Raw genomic sequence first — 19,951 nt, 5'->3', positions numbered from 1 at the left:
GTGTGTGTGTGTGTGTGTGTGTGAGAGAGAGAGAGAGAGAGAGAGAGAGAGAGAGAGAGAGAGAGAGAGAGAGAGAGAGAGAGAGAGAGAATCCATTATCTAGTTAAACAAAGACACGAATTTAAAGCTGGAATGTAACCAGGGTTTCTATGCTATCCCGGGGACAGCCTAATTAAGACAAAAAAAAAAGACTTCTCGGAGAGACACTTCGCACGATCCATTTCAAGATAATAATAATAATAATAATAATAATAATAATAATAATAATAATAATAATAATAATTTATTATTTATACCCCGCCCATCTGGCTGGGTTCCCCCAGCCACTCTGGGCGGCTTCCAACAAAACAGAAATTCTAAAATACAGAAATCCATCAAACATTAAAATACAGAAATCCATCAAACATTAAAAGCTTCCCTAAACAGGGGAAATGTTTATGTTTAAAACCCAGGTGCGGTCCTTATGAACCAGACAAAATTAAGCACCCAAAAGTCCCACTGAACTGGACGGAAAAGATGGAAGCACGTGGTGAAGACTGCGCCCTTCCATCCTTCCTTCTCACTGAACCTCCCAGGACTTGAGCGCAGACGCCGGCTATAGCGCTCAGCCTCTGCCCCTCTTGGCTTCGGAAGGGCTACATATTTGTTGCTCCCAAGGGGACAGACTTCTGAGGAAGCCTCCTTCCCTGTCGAGCGCCTAGAAGCTAGCATTCAGTCGAACCAAGGTGCGTCGATCTGTTTCATCTCAACCCTCGAACTCAACCTATTTCTCTCCAACTTTCTTGCCAGGGCTGCCTGGCAGACGGGGGTCTTTCTTTGACTCCCTGACGCAGACAGCCAAGCAGCAAGGCCGGGAGGAGCCAGCCTGTTCCTGACAGATTTTTTTAAAAAAATCTAATTGCGTTTTTATGGATCATCACCAGAACCGTTAGAAGAAGCACACTTCCACGCGTCACTTCTTTGCGTTTTAAATGCATCTTTAACGGATGATTGGGGCTTTCCCGAGCCAGCTGGGAAACACACGAGTCTCAAAATTATATAACAAAAGGTGGCCAGGCTTTGGGGGCGAGCCGAGGCGACAATTTGTTCAAATGAGTGGGAAGACTCAGTTAGATCTATAACTGTCTTCCTCTGCCCGCCACCAACCGCCCCCCACCCAGCCTGTCAAAGGCCTCCCACCATGCAAGAACAAATAGGGGAGGCATTGTTTTGTCTTGACACCAAATTGCGCAAATCACTTTCCAAAGGGGTGGAACGTGCAAGGCGCTTTCGGGAACGTGGATCCTTAAGTGCACTTGTAAATTCTACAGACCCACGAAACTGTAACTGAAAATGGGCCCACTGTGACTTGCTTCCGAGTAGACGGACCCAAGATCCTACCGCACAGCTCAGTGAATCGGGATGAGCGTAGCGTAAATTCTATTTAAAATTCGTGGGAGTTGCACCCAAGGAAACACACGCCGTTTCGAGAATCTTACTTTCTAAATGAAGGCGTAGGAAGTGTAGGAGTAGGAGGTCGCATTTGCAGCCTTCTAACTTGTCGACACACTAAACATTAATAGAGTTTTTTTAAAGATCTAAGCACCCCTCGCCTGGATGCGGCTGTAATAATTACTAAGTTCTGTTTCTTTTAAAAAGGATTTTAAAAGCCTGTGAAGGCTATTAGGATCAAATTTATAACGATCGTTCTGATCCTGGTAGTTCAATAAGTGCCTTTTCCTACTATTTATGTCAAAATATTTAAATAGGGGGAGATATTTTTAAAATAGCTTAGGTGTTTGATTTGTGCTGGGTTTGTTTGTTTTTGTTGTTGCAGTCTGGTCTTTAAAACCACACATTTAACAAGAGAAAACACTCTCTAGCCTACTTCCTTGAACAAGCTCTCCTCACCTCTTGGCAGAAGGAGGCGATGCGGAGGGGAGCGTAGCAGGGTCCTCCTGGGCGCATCTTTCCAGTTGTGCGCTACGGAGAAGGTAATCCAAGCGCCTTGGAAGAGAGAGAGAGATCTGTGTCCTGGGAGCAAAGGGAGTTTGCCCGGGCTGAAGATAAGTGGCTCAGTAAGTGCGGGACGGTGTCGCATTGTGACCCATGAGTGTTTACATTGCAAGGGAGGGTGGAGAGAGAGGAGACTGAAATGCCCAAGTGTTTGTGAAACCCTATTAAAACTCTCCAGCCAGGGCGGCCAAGTGGAGTGGCTGGCCCCGGGTGAGTTGGGGGGCACCGCTCACCAAATGTTATTGTTGTACCGGGTCCGAGGCTTATTTGCTCGATCCCCCCCCCTCCCCACTTTCTCCCCACCAGCTGTTGCGAGCGCTGTCATTGTGGCATTTCAGGCGAGAGGTGACAAAGCTCTCCCTCTGTCTCTGGGTCTCGATCTCTCTCGCCATTGGCCCGCAGAGCGAGGAGGGGCGTGCACTCGCGCCGGTTTCATTGAGCGGAATTCGCGGGCGTGACATCACTTTGCTTCCCCCCCCCCCCCGGCAGCGCCTCGCTCATTGGTGCAGCCGCCTGTCCCGGACAATAACATTGTTCCGGCCCAGCTCGGCTGCGCAAGGTGGCTATAAAAACACCAGTCAGGCGCGCAAAGATGCTTCTGTATTCATTGCGCTCTGGGACAGCCACCAACGCTGCTGGAGAGGATCCGGCCGCTCAGAGAGATCCCCCCGGCAAACTGTAAGTGCTCCTCCCTTTCCATTGCGGGGCAGACTCGGCGACAGGGTCGCTTCGGGAGCGCAACTCCCCTAAAACACAGACCAGGTGCGCTACGGAGGGTGGAGACCAGCGAGTACAAGCGCAACATTCTCCCAGCGCCCATAAAAAAGCGCCTGCTTCTTTGATCGGTTTTTCTCTCCTTCCCTGAACGCGCTGGGCCTGAGCCATGCGCATTTGCTTAGAAGGAAGTTCGTCTGATGATAGAACTTTCTCCCGAGTAAACGCCCACTGGTCGCTTTTGGGAACAGTGGGAGGCTGGCTGTGATTCCAGGTTAAGGAGAAATGGATGCGGGTGGATCTTACATTGCCAAGGAAATATTTAAACTCTCTGGAGAAGATCACACTGTCCACCTTTAAAGAGGACAAGCGAACTTTCTTTTCAGCTACCCAGAGTTCAGCATCGCGGAGCTTTTCCTCTTCCTCTTCTACTTCTTCGTCTTAAGAGGGACTTTGGAAACAAGCAACACGCGACAACTTTGGGCTGGTGTCTCGGTGGCCGTTCAGGCATCTACCAGTTGCAGGGAAACAGCCGAATAGCGGTGTTGTTGTTTTAAATGGTATTGCCTGTGATGTTCGAAGTTGGAAGCTCGGGCGGGATCTTGGAAGAATGGGGAGTGCAATCTAGATGAGAGATGCGAACAGTACTGCTTAGGTAGAAAGGGCCGCATCCAAAGGAGGCTTCTGAAAGGAGGCTTCCAGATTGCTTCAGCCTGCCCTTTCTGGTTTGGATAGTTCTGGTAAACTGCTCTGAATTGAAAAGTGTGTGTGTGTGTGTGTGTGTGAGAGAGAGAGAGAGAGAGAGAGAGAGAGAGAGAGAGAGAGAGAGAGAGAGAGAGAGATGGGATCCTTTTGGCTCTAGTTTATGTTGCTTGGCAGGTGTGGGAAGTGAGAAACTACATGGTGGCCGAGGGGTTGCTTCGAGTTTTGGAACAGGAGGTTGCAGCTCGATCAGCAAAGCGGATAAGCCAAGACGCAGTTTCTGAGAATCCAACAAATGGATTTTGGCACAATATGTTTCCCCTTAGGGCACCTATGCTCCCACAATGCGTTTTGACCAAACTTTTTTGAATGCACAATCTGGGCGTTCAATGAGTGCTAGAAACCTGGGAGAGGTTATTTGAATGGTGGTTTATCTGTGACCCCATTGAGATCGATGGGAATTAGCGTTCCGTTGCTTCCCATGGAAATCAATCGGACTAACTTTTACTGAATTGCGCCCGTGCCCGGGTTTAAGTCCCACTGAACATCTTAAAACACCTTTACCCAGAGGTGAGTCCCGCGGAGCTGCCTTTGGAGCGTGTTTTAAGACTGCAGCGAGCGATTTCGGAGCTGCCTCTTTCCAGCCGGATCCTGTGCGCGTTGACTGGGAAACCTCTCCAGTTTCCAGTCACCGCGCACAGGACCGGAGCTTGGCAAGGCATCACCTCGATTTCTGGGGCACGTCGGGCCGGCCTGACCCTGACTGACGCCCAGCGCCTCTGTCCTCTTGCTCCCTCCCCCTGCAGGACCAGCATGGACTCGGACGCGAGCTTGGTGTCCAGCCGCCCTTCGTCGCCGGAGCCCGATGAGCTCTTCGTGTCGTCCAGGAGCAAGAGCGGCGGCGGCTTCTCGGCGGGCGGCGCAGTGTCCAGCTCGACGCCCAGCGACTCTCCAGCAGAGCTGAGCGCGGAGCTCCGCAGTGCCATGAGCGCGGCCGGGGTGGTGATGGTAGACAAGCTGGCCTTCAAGTCTCCCTCCTCCTCCTCGTCGTCGTCGTCGTCGTCCTCTTCGTCGGCGTCCAAGAAGGACAAGAAGCAAATGACGGAGCCCGAGCTGCAGCAGTTGCGCCTGAAGATCAACAGCCGCGAGCGCAAGAGGATGCACGACCTCAACATCGCCATGGACGGCCTGCGGGAGGTGATGCCCTACGCGCACGGCCCGTCGGTGCGCAAGCTCTCCAAGATCGCCACCCTTCTGCTAGCGCGCAACTACATCCTCATGCTCACCAATTCCCTCGAGGAGATGAAGAGGCTCCTCAGCGAGATCTACGGCGGCCACCACGCCGCCGGCTTCCACCCTGCCGCTGCGGCCGCCGCGGCTGCGGCCGCCTGCCCAGGCGGCATGGTAGGCCATTCCGCGCCTCTGCCGGGCCACCCGGCTTCACACGCCGTGCACCACTCGATCCTGCCCCCCGTCGCCGTCTCCAGCGCCTCCCTGCCCGGCTCCGCGGGCCTGTCGGCTGTCAGCTCCATCCGGCCAAGCCACGGCCTCCTCAAATCGCCATCGAGCGCAGCCGCCGCCGCTGCTGCTGCCGCTGCTGCCGCGGCGGCGGCGGCTTCGGGCCCGCTGGGCAGCAGCTTCCAGCACTGGGGAGGGATGCCGTGTCCCTGCAGCATGTGCCAGGTGCCCGCTCCGTCGCACCACCACGTCTCCAGCATGAACACGGCCAGCTTGCCCAGATTAACCAGTGACGCCAAATGAACAGGCCTAGACGGGACGGGAGAGAGGGAAGGTGGGTGGGAAGGAGAGGGGCCGAAGGCGCACAGAAAGGGACTCCGAGGACAAAAAAAGGAGGGTTGTCCTGCCTGGACTCCACAAACTGAACCTCTCCCTTCCAGGACATACAAAACTTGACCCCCACCCTTTATTGCTTCACAACAACTCTCCCCGGCCGCTGCCCCAACTAGGACTCCGTTACTTACTTGGAGAGGGAATAGAACTCAAGACTCCGGACGCTAAAGCCCCTCTCCCTTCTCTGCCGAACTGCTGCAGAAAGCAGGCACGGGTGGGACAGGATTCCTCTTGAAGTCCATCGCTTGGCTTCTCTCTGATCTCAGTCCCTGTTGTGCGTAAACTCACTGCGCGTTGCTCTCGGAACCTTGTGTGGCGTTGTTCTTTAAAAACGGTAGAAGGTGCAAGTAAGTTTAGGCACTCGCCTTCAAACCAGAGGAACCCAAACTGCCTTAGCAGCCTAGCATCTCTCTCTCTCTCTCTCTCTCTCTCTCTCTCTCTCTCTCTCTCTCTCTCTCTGGGGGAAATATTCAGTCCTGCACACTTTATAACTGGACGTCCAGTCCTTTGGAAATCCGTGGGGTTCACTTCCCAGGAAATGTATCACAGAGGACTTTAATTCCACCGGAACCTGAGCAGATTTGCTTACATGTAGGCTCCGCTGCTGGTTTAAGTTCCAGGTAGCAGCAACTGAATCCTGAACGCGCTAGGCTGAAGTGGGCACTGAGACTAATGAGTTGTGGTTCCAAAGAGGGGACACGATCCAACCAGAGTCAGGCAGCTTTGAGAGCCAACGAAGAATGTTGCGGCACCTTCGAGGCATTGATTTTGGCATCAGCTCTAGAGGGCTAAAGACTGCGTCATCAGGTGCGTGGCTTGCTACAAGGCTCTTAGTCGGTTTCGCTGCGCTGCCGCCCCTCTGGAAAGTGTGACTTTCCCTAAGTCTCTAAACCTGATCCTACATGCAAGTAAGTTCGGCGAAATGCAACAGGGCTTACTACCAGGGTCCTTGAGCGTGAGGAATTGCAACAGAAATGTTGACTGGATCGTGCCCAAGCTGGTTAGGATCACCACGCTAAAATGCCGAGCGGGATCACTTTGGGCCTGCGTCATTAGGGCGGCCAATGTAAGGGGAAAAATTTATGCATTTTGCTGCTGGGGAGTCGGATTTGTATATACGCTGCCAGATCTGGTGCAAATGGTTCCCTCTTACGCTTTCTGATTGTGAGGGCTTGTTCTGTAAAACCTTTAAGGGCGGGGTGCGTGCTAAGAGCCTTTTCTTCTTTCTGGGTGCGTGACCTTAAGGCTTTCTTTATCAAACTTAACTGGTTTTTCGAAAGCGCCCCACAGACGAGATCCCAGCACTGTTTGGGGCTGCAGTATTGAGACACCCGCCCCTCCCCCCGCTTGTTTCTGAATAACCTATTGTTGTCTTCTTTTCTTAGCGCTGTCACCTTCAAGAGATTTTTTATCACCTGTTTATTTTTTTATATATATTATCTATATAAAATAAAGAAATGGAAAAAAGTTGCTAAATAATATTTATTGTTTGGTTGCAAAAAAAAGTGATCCGCTGTTGACATTTTTAAATAATAATAAAAGAAAGAGAAAACACGACCGTTTTGCATTTATTTCCTTTGTGAGATGTTCTCTAGACAGGATAATGAAGCCATTCGGTGGGAATGAGACTAAGCTGAGGAATCGCCATCATGAAGGCCAGCAACTTGGCGATGAAGTTGAAGACCCCTCGCTTTTCTCCGAGCACATATTCTGAAAAAACTAACTCCCCCTTCACTTAAATAGGAACTTTATTTTGAGCACAAGATGTGTTGGATCGAGCTTCAAGTACTCACATTATGGGCACTCAATGGGCGCAGGATCGGGGCCACATTATTAAAAGACCAACAGCTTCCGGCCCTCTCCTAGGGATGCCTACTGGGAAGGAAGCCCCGCGGTGTTCGGTGGAGCTTTACTTTCCAGTAACTGTGCCTTGGATTGCGGCTCCAAACTATCAACCCGGGTGCGTGCTTGGCTTTGCAACAAACTCTTTGTGTATGGGACCCAGGTGGCGCTGTGGGTTAAACCACTGAGCCTAGGGCTTGCTGATCAGAAGGTCGGCGGTTCGAATCCCTGTGCTGCTCTGGTTTGCCAGAAGCGGCTTTGTCATGCTGGCCACATGACCTGGAAGCTATACGCTGGCTCCCTCGGCCAATAATGCGAGATGAGCGCGCAACCCCAGAGTCGGTCACGACTGGACCTACGGTAATGGTCAGGGGTCCCTTTACCTTTACCTTTGTGTATGCAGCCCAAGCCTTTGCACGTCCGTACGAAAGAGAAGCTGTAATCCTACGCACACTTCACTGGGAGTAAATCCCGTTGAAATCGAAGGCATGGATAGGATTGCGCCTTTTCCTCACGCATAGTATTGCAGCCTTAAGGTTCGGGGAGTTCTGAATCAGCTATATATCTTAAGGGCCAGACTTGTTTCTAAGGGGCGAAATTGCCACCTAGGGAGCACAGAAATAAGGGAAGGTGTCCAGTCTTTTTAAAGAGGGAGGAGGTCAAAGGCGCTCAGTCTCAAGTGCGTATCCAATGGCTGTGCTGGGCAAATAGTCGTTTTATTTAGGACATTTCAGACCTAGGTGCAGTGATGGGAGATGGGTGGGATGGAATCTTCACCACCACCACCATCCAGGTGGGGAACTTGCGGTTCTTCTTCCCCAGATGTTGTTCAACTCGCAACATCCCCAGCCTGCATGGCCCATGGTCAAAGTCTCAGCGATGATGTGAGTTGTAGTACAGCAACATCTGGACGCCCACAGGTCCCCCAGCCCGGCCCTACGTAATATGCCCCCCGGAGGAGCTGGCGATCTCGAAGTTCTTGGAATCAGCGGTCCCAAACCATCTGTAGGCTTATGACTACAGGGGTGCTTTCTGACCGAGCTCAGATGGAAAGAGGATTCCGGGCCGAATCACCGAAGCTCCATTGGATTTGCTTCCAAGGAGCCGTGTTTAGGATTGCGTGCTCCGAAGCAACTGCGTGGAAACCTCCAGCCCTGCAGCAAGGAGTATTCCATTGGAATCCGGGGAAATTGACTTCCAAGTGACATTGTCATTTCCAAGTGACATGTTAGCTTTTTACTTTTCCATCCATTCACTCACTCACTCACTCACTCACTCACTCACTCACTCACTCACTCACTCTCTAGAGCCACCAGTCACAGACAGCTGCAAAATGATGGCGCAGATTATTCATGCGGTCTTAGATTGAAGGGCCAGGGGGTCGCAGGGAACACGCTCAACCCAAGACTTCCTTTTCGGAATCAGCACTGATCTCAGTACTTTTACACACAAATCACTCCTGCGCGCACCCCCAAGTTTTGGTGTTTTTTTAAATTCCCATTTCAGCAACTTGATTTGAGAGGGGAGGACGCTTTTCGTTCTTGCTAAATAATCGGCAGTCCAAATACGTTTGCAGATCTATCTACTACAAATTACCCCGCGATCTACCAGTTAGTTGATCGCGGTCCACCTTCTACCCAGCCCAGGACCGGATTCGAAGCACAGGAATCGAAACTGCAAAGGGTGGGAGAAGGCGGGGAAAACTGCAATCCTAGGAACGTGAAAACCAGCTTCTTATGATGCCGTCCACGAATGAGACAGGACTTTAATCCAAGAATACTTCTGTTTCTGAAAGGCATCCTGGCATATTATACGTTCTGAAAATAACTATTTTTCATCTGACTAGAACAGAAGTTCGAAACTGCTCTCCTCTTCTCAAAAGTGGCGCACTGTGACTGTAGCCATCATCTTGGTCCTTCGGTTCACCGCCCACTTCCTTCAAGTTTCTAGGCCTCATTATTTTCTTTTGTACAATTAAATCACTCTATAAACATTTTAGCGAGGGGAGGGAACCACCCCCAAATGCTGAGAGGAAACCCGACCCCTTCAAGTAATTTTCCTAATCAAACAACGATTTAATAGCTTCTAAATCATTAGAAGACGTGGAAGAAGTTTACGTTGCAGACATTGAAAATTAAATCTTTGTTGAAGCACGTAAACAGGCCCTAAGCATCTCTGAGCATGTGCCAAGTGTTGCTACTCAAACGCTGCCTATCTGGGATGACTTTGCCAGGTCCCAGAGAGGGTGTGATATCCAGGTAGGCTTAATTTTCTGCACCGGCCATAAAAAACAAAACAAAAAACCCTGCCTCTCAGATTTCCATGTGTTAAAGCTCTGAGTTCTAATCCCGAGGGTTTGACTAATAGGAAACGCCTCCTTCAATCTGCTCCGCAGGAGGACTCATTAACAGATTTAGCGCTGGAGGAGAGCCGAGGTTCGAGGCTCAGGTCACAAGAAGACAGCTGCCGAGTTCCCACCGGCTCGGATTGGTGTAGGGAGATCTAGATCTAAAATATTTTGTGTTTCAGCTGGCTGAAGAAGGTCGACGCCAAAACAGTTCATACCGTCAAAAGCAGGCAGCGATCTTTGAAATGGCACGCGTTTCCGAGAATCCGATTTGCTCGAGACAGTCTGCACAGCGCTGGGGGAAGCAGCTGGGCCAGGCTACCTAATAACTGGATGTTGCTGTCTCCTTAGGGAACGATCAGATCGTCCTTCTCCATTACTTTCCATACGTATAAATTAAAATTATTTGTAAAGGCAGCTAATCAGAACCTTTTCGAAGCAAATTACTGCTGTTGAGATTAAACAAAGTACTAATAAATCGAAGGCTAAAGCCAAACTCTCTTATTTGGCCAACCACACTCCCTTAAAATGTAGAGAAAGCATTTGCAGATACGCCCAATGATCCCCCAAGTTCAGGACCCTTTCCTGGAAACTGGTCCTGCCTCTCAAATTATAGGGTTGCCAAGTTTCGTGGTGTCCTTTTCGGCTGTGCTCCCGTGGCACCTGTTAGAACAACCTGGGCTTGGAGAAAATCTGCAGGTGAAGCTTTCCCCGCACTAGAACCAAACTTACTTTATTTAGCAAAAAATTATATCCCGCTTGCTTGCAAAACAAACCACTAAGGCAACGGTTTACAAGTGACCTGCTAATCTGCTGTAGGGTGTCATGTTGCTGTTGAAGATGCTCAGGTGCAGGGCAGGCAGGCATAATGATAAGAATAATAAAGGATGACGACGATTGCCAACCCGAAGTTAGCAATGCCTGCTATAATGGGGCAAGATCCTGTCCTCCCCCCTTTGGCTAATAGGCCCAAACGGAGACAAAGGCCCGACCTCGCAGTTTCCCCTGACAATGCCTATGCCACTCGCTTTCCTTTCTGTTTTCAGACTGATCGAGGCTCAGAGCTGAACGCGACAAGCAATTGGTTTCCTGACCTCAGTTAAAAACCTTACACACCGAAACTCACCTTTCTACCTACAAGAAACGCAGTGATATGGAAGAGGCTTCACCGGTTGAACTCCTGCGGGCCGGAGCAGCTCCGTGTTCCTGTCCGTCTCTCCGCCTGCTCCGCTCTCCTCGCATCGCCATCGCTCAAGGTTTCATGCCCGAGTCCGATGCTCTAACCACTAACGGCACCACCAACTGGCCACTGTGGGACTTGGTGGGCCTTTGGCCTCTTCCGTTAGCGGCGACCTGGGAGATGCACAGCAGGGTTTTCTTTCCAGGTGGCTTGGAAGAAAGAGCCAGAGTTCCAGATGGGCGAGATCGTGGGTCGGGGGCTGCCAGGCTTCCAGACCTCGTCTTGGTCTGGTCACTCTGCTGGATCTCAGGATTTCCGATCGCTGCCTCTTCCGGGACACATCCACACACACCGTGCATTCAGAGCCCTCTTATACCACTTGAACAGCCAGGGAGATGTCTGGGAATTGCATTTTGTTAAGCGGCGCGCGCTGGGAATTGTAGCTCTGTGAGATCAGCACCCTTAAACTACAGTTCCCGGGATTCTTTGGACGGACCCCGTGACTGTTAAAGTAGCATAAGGGTGCATTAAATGAGGCCGTGGGCATATTTCTTGAGAATAAGCAAGTCAGGGCGCAGCTTGAAACTGTCTGTACGGGTTTCGCTTTGTTAATCTCCCAGGATCGGAAGTTAAAGGAGAACGCCAGCTTTGCCTTAGTTTGACAGGATAGAAGGGGGAAGAAAAGGACCGAGAACTCTCCAGGCTTTGCAAACGGGGCTCCCACCCGGGCAAATATTTTATTCAAGCTGCCACCCCTGGCAGGCAGTTGAACTAAATGACCTTTGGGGGTCTCTTCCAAGTCTACAATGCCTATGATTCTATGTAGTTTCCCTTAAGCCAGCCAGAGCAGAAAGCAGCCTGATGCCCTGGAAGGAGGCGAGAGAAACCCTGCCGGTGATTTTTGCGCGCCTGCTGCCCTGCTCCCTCCTGGCTCCTGTCCCTGCTATAGAGCCATTGGGGTGAGGAATAGGAAATGTCAAGCCACGCAAGGGTTTTCTTCGCCGATCTCATCAGCCGTGTGCTGTTTCCATATGTTCGCCTGCTGGCTCGACATGATGAGCGCCCCAGAGGGACCTGCTTATTATATTTTCCGTAGGTCCTACCTTTAAATCGGATCGTATAACGTTGCAGAATTAACAGGGGTAGGATGTCGTCCGTATGCTTCCAGTTGAGCATAGTTAATTTATTTGACATCACTTCCTGCCCCTGGGCCACCCCATTTGGAAAAAAACACCCTGCAATCCGATGCATTGTGTGTGCACTCTCCTCAGAAAAGCCCCTTTGAAGGGAGGGCGAGGGGAGCTCTTCTGAGCCAACATGTCTATAGGATGCAGTTATTAACTCTTTGCACACTGATTAGCAAGTAATCCTGCTCCTTTGCGGGATTACTTGATGCTACGATATTAAATTCAGAACAATAACTTAGAATCATAGAGTTGGAAGATACCACAAGGGCCATCCAGTCCAACCGCCTGCCAAGCAGGAAACACCATCAAAGCATTCTTGCCATATGCCTGTCAAGCCTCTGCTTAAAGACCTCCAAAGAAGGAGACTCCACCACACTCCTTGGTAGCAAATTCCACTGCCGAACAGCTCTTACTGTCAGGAAGTTCTTCCTAATGTTTAGGTGGAATCTTCTTTCTTGTAGTTTGAATCCATGGCTCCGAGTCCACTTCTCTGGAGCAGCAGAAAACAACCTTTCTCCCTACTCTATATGACATCCTTTCATATATTTGAACATGGCTATCACCCCTTAATCTTCTCTTCTCCAGGCTAAACATACTGTACCCAGCTCCCTAAGTCATTCCTCATAAGGCATTGTTTTCAGGCCTTTGACCACTTTGGTTGCCCTCCTCTGGACATGTTCCAGCTTGTCAGTATCCTTCTTGAACTGTGGTGCCCAGAACTGGACACAGTATTCCAGGTGAGGTCTGACCAGAGCAGAATACAGTGGTACTATTACTTCCCTTGATCTAGATGCTATACTCCTATTGATGCAGCCCAGAATTGCATTGGCTTTTTTAGCTGCTGCATCACACTGTTGACTCATGTCAAGTTTGTGGTCTACCAAGACTCCTAGATCCTTTTCACATGCACTGCTCTCAAGCCAGGTGTCACCCATCCTGTATTTGTGCCTTTCAATTTTTTTTTGCCCAAGTGTAGTATTTTACATTTCTCCCTGTTAAAATTCATCTTGTTTGCTTTGGCCCAGTTGTCTAATCTGTTAAGGTCATTTTGAAGTGTGATCCTGTCTTCTGGGGTATTAGCCACCCCTCCCAATTTGGTGTCATCTGCAAACTTGCTCAGGATGCCCTCAAGCCCATCATCCAAGTCATTGATAAAGATGTTGAATAAGACTGGGCCCAAGACAGAACCCTGTGGCACCCCACTAGTCACTTCTCTCCAGGATGAAGAGGAGCCATTGATGAGCACCCTTTGGGTTCGGTCAGTCAGCCAGTTACAAATCCACTGAATGGTAGCATTGTCTAGCCCACATTTTACCAGCTTCTTTACAAGAATATCATGGGGCCAACTTACTTGGAGGTAAGTCTCAATGAATGCAAGATCCATCGGATTGCAAATGAAAGTCACCCAAGGGTGAGACTAGGTTGATATATTTGACTGAATAATGTCACTGCAAACCCTGTTTGTTTGCTTGCTTGCCAAAGGTTTCCGAATGGGCCTGTTTGGAAATGAAACTTTGGACGAGATGGGCCTTTGGCATCTAACCTGGCCAAATCAACCATTTCACACACAAAAAATGGTGGCAGGTAGATAAAAGAGCAATCCTAGGTTGGGAGGTGGCTCAGTCACGGGCACAGGACCGTGTAGCAAGACTGAAAAGATCAAGCTAGGGAAGTGAAGGAGGAAGACCTGAAGATCCTTCAGAAGACCTGAGCACCTGGAGTACAAATGAGATCTTGAAAGACTGGGGAACACTTGGCCAACCTAGTCCAATGACCTGCTGTCAGGTAGTATTACTGTGAGAATGTTCAGGGAGGCAGGAGAGGATATATTGTTTAATTAGATCCTTCCCAACTTGTGTTTACAAGTTCTACAATTAGCAGAGTAACATTCCTCTTTTAAACTTACACAGTGGATAACATCTTTGCCAGGCTTGTTTAAGCTTCTAAAATAAGTTTCCTGGTAATTCTCCTTTATTCCCTCTTTAAAAAGAATAGACATGACACAGTATTGTATAAAAGAGTTTACTCACATTTTGTTCACAGATGGATCCCAGAAGGCAGACTTAGGTTACAAAATATATACATGTGGAATCTATCCCATAAGGAGATAGTTCCTTTGTCCCCCTCTGGGCTGGAAGCCAAGAGAGCATCTCAGGCTAAGGAAATATTGCTTCTTTGAGGAATGAAGTCGGAGAGAGAGATGGCTGCCTCCCCTGTCCTATTTTGTTACCTGTACAGGTGAGGTCATGCCCACCTCTGGTCACATGTAGAGGAAGTTTGTTCCAGCCCAGGAGGAAACAGGAAGTTCCCCCTGGCTGATCCAGACATCCCCTTTTTATTTCCACTCTAGGAATGTTGACTTTGACTGCTCTGTGTTTCACACCCCACAATAACCCCTCTGGGTTGAGGAATGGTGGGCAAGTCGCACCAAACTGAAGGTGTCCATAGGGCAAGAACAATTGAATGCACCTTCTGTTCCACATGGCTTAAGTAGATAAGCCACTCTGAAATAATGTAGACAGTCTACCAGCTTCATCAAGCACTTCCTGCCACTCAAACTCTTTCTTTCTTTCTTTCTTTCTTTCTTTCTTTCTTTCTTTCTCTCTCTCTCTCTCTCTCTCTCTCTCTCTCTCTCTCTCTCTCTCTCTCCACTAGCCACTTCAACTCAACCCTTCATCTTCCAAATTTTTATTTGTTCTTGTGAGTAGGATTGTGCATGAATGATTTTTACAACATTTTAAAAAATCAAAAAATCTGGTCAAGGCAAACCCAAAAGTATTTTTGGCAACTTGCAGAAAGTATGAAAAACAAGCCCAATGACATCTGTGCCTTTTGCAGCTGCATGAGGTGGGAATGGAAATTTTCTCCAGCATGAGGATTTAGTGCCAGGCAGATTTCCCCATCTCAGCACCTGCAGGTTGGGGGTGAGCGGGGGAGGGGGAGGGGGGAGAGACCCTAACCCAGGCATCTCCAAACTGCGGCCCTCCAGATGTTTTGGCCTACAACTCCCATGATCCCTAGCTAACAGGACCAGTGGTCAGGGAAGATGGGAATTGTAGTCCAAAACATCTGGAGGGCCAAAGTTTGGGGATGCCTGCCCTAACCTGTTCACCCTGTGATATCATTTTGTTTAAAAGGTATAGGGAAGGGCTACAATGTTTACTGTGCAATCCACCTTATCTGCTCAGAAGTAAATCCCATTGAATTATGTGGGAATTCCATGCCAGTCATTACAGGATTGCAGTCTCAAGTCAATTAATGGCTTTAGGTTAAAAAAAGTCTGCTCTTTAAAAAGGAACCCCAGACAAATGGGACAACATTAAACAACAATGTTATTTAAATTATAAATGCTTATCAAAACTGCATATGGTTGTCACTATCTTAAAATCTTATGCTTTCTGCGACATGCATGCATAGTTCAAAAGGAAAATATTTTTTCTTTACAACTATTTATGTGTTTGCAAAGTTATTCAGATTTAATCAACGAATGGATAAAATCATGCAGTTAATTGACTGAGATCTCTTTTAATTGGGGATGAGCCCCAAGGTGGTTTTCCTAACAACTGCACAGAAAAGTCAGAAATAACATCAGGCTCAGCAAACGAAAACTATAGCCTTTCCTGCACTCTTGGTAGCACATGATGTGAAACTTATAAGGCAAACAACAAAGCATCAAGAAGCAGATGGGTGGAGGGATTAGCTCTCATTCCACCCAAAGTGGAATAGAAAATCTTGTCGCCTCAGCTGAGATGTGTGCCTCAAGTCGTCTGAGCCGCTCTACAGGATAAGAGAAAGGGATGTCATGCAAAGAATGGTGGAAAACTGATCTGCTTAGCCAAGCGGGAACTAGGAAAAGATTTAGCAGCACTAAACCTCCTGTTTGCAGGCAGGGAGTGCCTTCCTCTCCAAAGAAATGAATTAGCATGGTTCAGAGAAACTACACCAGTCTTTAAGTTTGTTGTCTTTTTAAGTTATTGATTCTATTGCTGATGAAGCGGAAACATAACTTGCAGGAATTAAGCATGCAAACAGGGTGACCCGTTTCAAAAAGACGAGGGGGCTCCTGCACATTTAACAGTTGTGCAGCAGAAGGCATATCAGTCAGGGTAGCTTCCTGCTAAAGGCACAGGAGCTCTGCCTTCATTCATCTGCCCAGTCAAGATGTGAAGCTTTTCCCACCACCTTTTCCTCCAGGCTAGGAAAAGACTGTGCTGCAATCCCATGCACTTGGGAGCCCACCCCATTATATAGTGGGACTTATTTCTGAGTAGACATTTATAGGATTTTACTGCAGCCACTTGACTATCAGTGAAAACCTGATGTCAGGTGAAAATTTGTAGGCATTGGATCCACACTAAAGGCTTGTCCAGACTTATACTTGTTCCCTGTCTAGAAAGCATGGGGCAGAACTGTTTTCTACTTGTCCTGAGGTTTCTAACTATGGGTCTGAGCAGACTTTTGTTTGCCTCACCACTTTCCCTGGGAAAACTTGATGATGTTTTCTCCAATTCAGCAGTAAAGATTGGGTTTTCCTGGGGGAAGAAGCAGCAGGAAAAGTGGAAGTCTGGTTGAGTCCTAAGGGCTCATGCCTCATGCACACTTCCTTTTGCCCTGCTACTTTCCCCTGGGAAAACTCAGGGCTCAGCACTGAATCACAACAAATGGCAATCAGGTTTCATCGGATTGCCATTTGTTTCGATTTAGTGCTAAAGAGTGAGTTTTCCAGGGGGAAGTGATGGGGCAGAGGCAAAACTGCTTGGACCCTTGCCTAGAAAGTATGGGACAAGTGGAAGACTGCTCAGACCTGTGCATTGGACATGGGACAAGTGTGGACAAACCTTAAGCTTCTCATTTGGGATTAATGTTAGTCATGGTGACTAGCTTGACCCATTCATTTCAATGGGACTAAAGCTTGACTGGCTTAACCCAGAACCCTAAGCTTGTTTTCTTAAGCTTCTGTGAAAGAATCAACACAGTCCTTCCTGAAACTGCGTGATGAATCCATTCATGCTATGACTCATGATGAGACATACAGCTCATTCCTACAAGTGTCTACACAGAATTAAATCCCACTAATTTTTAAAGAACTTAGTCTCATGCAATATTGGTGTGATATTGCACCTTAGTTACGGTGACCAGTTACAATAGAGGACAGGACTCCTCCACCTGAAACTTCTTACTCTACAGAGCTATTAAAGGTGGAGAAGCCTTGTCTTGTTTTGCACCATCCTGGACTGAGCATCAATAGGTTTGGAACAGCAGTCATGATTTTGGACTTTCAGGTCTTCGTTTAAAAATGGTTCAAGCCATATTACACGAAAACATTCAACAGCCTTGTTCATGACTCTGTTGGATCAAAACACTTAGATGGAAGGTGACTGGTTCTCACCCTGTCTTTGATTATTATACATTAGCTGTGTTATGGATCACTCAGGCTTTGCATATGTGACTATGACCCTGTAGAAGTACAACCTTTGTTCGGCATGAATACTATCATAGAGGTGGTGGTGGTTCTGGACTGTGTCTTTATTTATGTTTAATGGATGGGGGGGAAAGAGCCAGCTTTTGTGTTAACTCCGCTGCATGCAATGGACACCGTATAATATTTAGACATAGCAGGGTGTTAATGTGCTAATGCAACACAGTCTGCAACAGATGGTTGCAAGAATACTGCCCGCTCTGGTGGGCTCAGGGAGTGTTGCTGCAGAGTTTCTAGTTTCAGTAGAGTCAATCAAACCTTTTTGCCTCCAAGCAATGGGAAATTGGGCTGCCCTGAGGGAGGCCTAAGAGCATCCACTCATACGGACATCTGCCTGGCTCGCTGCTGATTATGGGAGGACAGTTTCTGTAAGGCAGGAATAAGGGCCTTACTGTACTACTCTTTGCTGGGTAGACTGGCTCAAAAAGGAAGACAGTTTTAAGAGAATTTACTACTCTGCCTTTAACAGACAGATGTGTTGACATTTGCAAAAGATAGCATGGATCTCCATCCCTGACGTTTCCCTTGTCTCTCTGTTGAGCAGCCTGCTGTGAAAGGCACAGAAATAGGTCAGACTAGTTTTGTCTTTCGAGTCAGTTGCCAACCCTAGTGGTCCCGCTTGGCAAAGTAAGATTAAAAGCACCTGATGTGGCATCTCTGCCTATGTAAAACATCAGTTGTCTGTAGGCTTTGGTTGGGCATTGTGGTGAGAATTATATCTCCCCACGTTTCAAACTGCTTCCAGACTTCTCAGCAGTTCAGCAGCTAGACCTATTATTATTATTATTATTATTATTATTATTATTATTACTGTTATTAACATTTTAGAACTGCTTTTCACCCTGAAATATCCCAAGACAGTATGCAAACAGCCCAATAAAATACATCACATAATAACGTACATACTAACATCTTAAAACAAAAAATATTATCACTGAAATTATTGCAATCCTGCAGCAAACAAGACAGCCCTTAAGCATATTTGCCCCCAAATGTGGGGAAAATGTCTTCACTTGATATTGAGAAGGTGCCAGCAAGGGGGGTAGTTGTACTTCCAAGAGAAGGGAATCTCCCCAAGTGTAAGAGAGAAGATACAATGGGCCACAGGCATCCGTGGGAGGATCTCCACTGCCAGTCTTAAGGCCTGGACCAGCAGGAGTCAGAAATGGCAGGCTCTCCTTCAAATTACTGGGTCCCAAATTGTTTTTATGATCCATATTGTTTCTTACATAAACAGCCCTCTAGCCTAAAGGATTATCTTTTTTTAAAAAAAGAAACTTCTCTTGAAGAGAAATGTTTGTGTGCGTGTGTAGTACAGTGAATAGATAGTTAGTAGCAGGTCTCATTTTGACCTTTCAAAAACAATAACTTTGTTCTTCTGTCAGTAAGTATTTTGGAGCCAGAATCGGTGCAAACAGATAGTTACACATTTCTTTCCTTTCCTTTCCTTTCCTTTCCTTTCCTTTCCTTTCCTTTCCTAGGTTTGGATTCCATTGTGCCCCATGCCCTGATCCTAACACACACACACACACACACACACACACACACACACACACTAAAGTTTCCCTCCCCCATCCCTATTCTTGAGTTCATCCATAGAAGTCTTGTTCTGCCATTTATCTTCACTTGTTGGAGATGTCTTGACAGACTCTTGAGAATTAATTTCCCATCAGCTTTTTGCCATCTCTTCTTGAACTGGCAGGTCAGAACTTGCCATGTGCATTTGAAGGGGCGATTTGGATGGGCCACCCAGTCCCATTGTCCCTTCCCATGCATGTCCTGACACCAGCAGGGAGCCAGTAGAAAGTCCTCTAAGACAAGAGACTCCAGGACTCTGTGCCTAAGCAGACCTCAGCTTCCCAGCCATCATCAATCATTGTATTCCCCTGCCAAAACCAATACAATTGGATCAGGCCCAATGCACAAGTGAGTGTTCCTTGTAAGTAAGAAGTGTGCCTTTTAGTTTAATATATTCCCTGGGTTGATCCTCTTGGAAGAGAAAGAAATCCATCAATGTCACTATACATTATCAGGGTGGAGATTGATCGCAGTGTAGGATTGTCTGAGAGTTTTACAGATGCAAAAGCAATTGTTACATTCCTATTTTCAGTAAAAATGTACATCTTTAATTGGAAGCAATGTCAGCCATGCCCTTTTGATTTGCTTACAAAGCTTTGCTCATATTCTGCTCACTAATCTGAAGAACAGTAGGGCTGTCAACCCATTACAGCAATGTTTAGTCAATTACCTGTCTTGAATCTAACTGTTCATTGATTGATGAACCATTTAAAATAAATATTATAACACCTCCCTGGCAAATGAAACTGCCTGAATCAAAGTGTGCCTTTAGATGTTCTACCAAAGTGGTCTTTTCAACATCAAACACAAAGCAAATAAGATTTTACTCAGTTGTTACGATCTGCATTTTAATGTGTCATTTCTAGGATTAATTATCCTGATACAGCAGTTGTATGCTTCTAGCACATTGATATCAGTGGGTTTTTCTGTGCTCAGCTTCTGCTACACTACTGACTGAAAGCTCGTGGCTTCAAATATAAGATCATCAGTTTAGTTGTGCAAGGTTGTAGAAGGGCAAAACAGAGCAGAGGTCCTAGCAAATCTGTGTAGGCCAAAATGAAGACCCTGAAGTTGCT

At 47.7% G+C, this 19,951-nt stretch overlaps 1 protein-coding gene across 1 annotated transcript; it reads left to right on the top strand.

The window, feature by feature from the left end:
• The first annotated feature begins 4,223 nt into the window (after positions 1-4,223).
• On the top strand, positions 4,224-5,597 carry OLIG2 (oligodendrocyte transcription factor 2). The gene has a single exon (XM_060273291.2). It carries the CDS (start codon positions 4,225-4,227, stop codon positions 5,170-5,172), a length of 948 nt encoding a protein of 315 aa, XP_060129274.1. The 5' UTR covers position 4,224; the 3' UTR covers positions 5,173-5,597.
• Positions 5,598-19,951: the final 14,354 nt, after the last annotated feature.

This window comes from Zootoca vivipara, chromosome 4 (assembly GCF_965207765.1).
Source record: "Zootoca vivipara chromosome 4, rZooViv2.hap1.1, whole genome shotgun sequence".
NCBI classification, from domain to species: domain Eukaryota; kingdom Metazoa; phylum Chordata; class Lepidosauria; order Squamata; family Lacertidae; genus Zootoca; species Zootoca vivipara.
The sequence above is the reverse complement of the archived record's forward strand: the minus strand, read 5'-3'. Positions and strand labels throughout refer to the sequence as shown.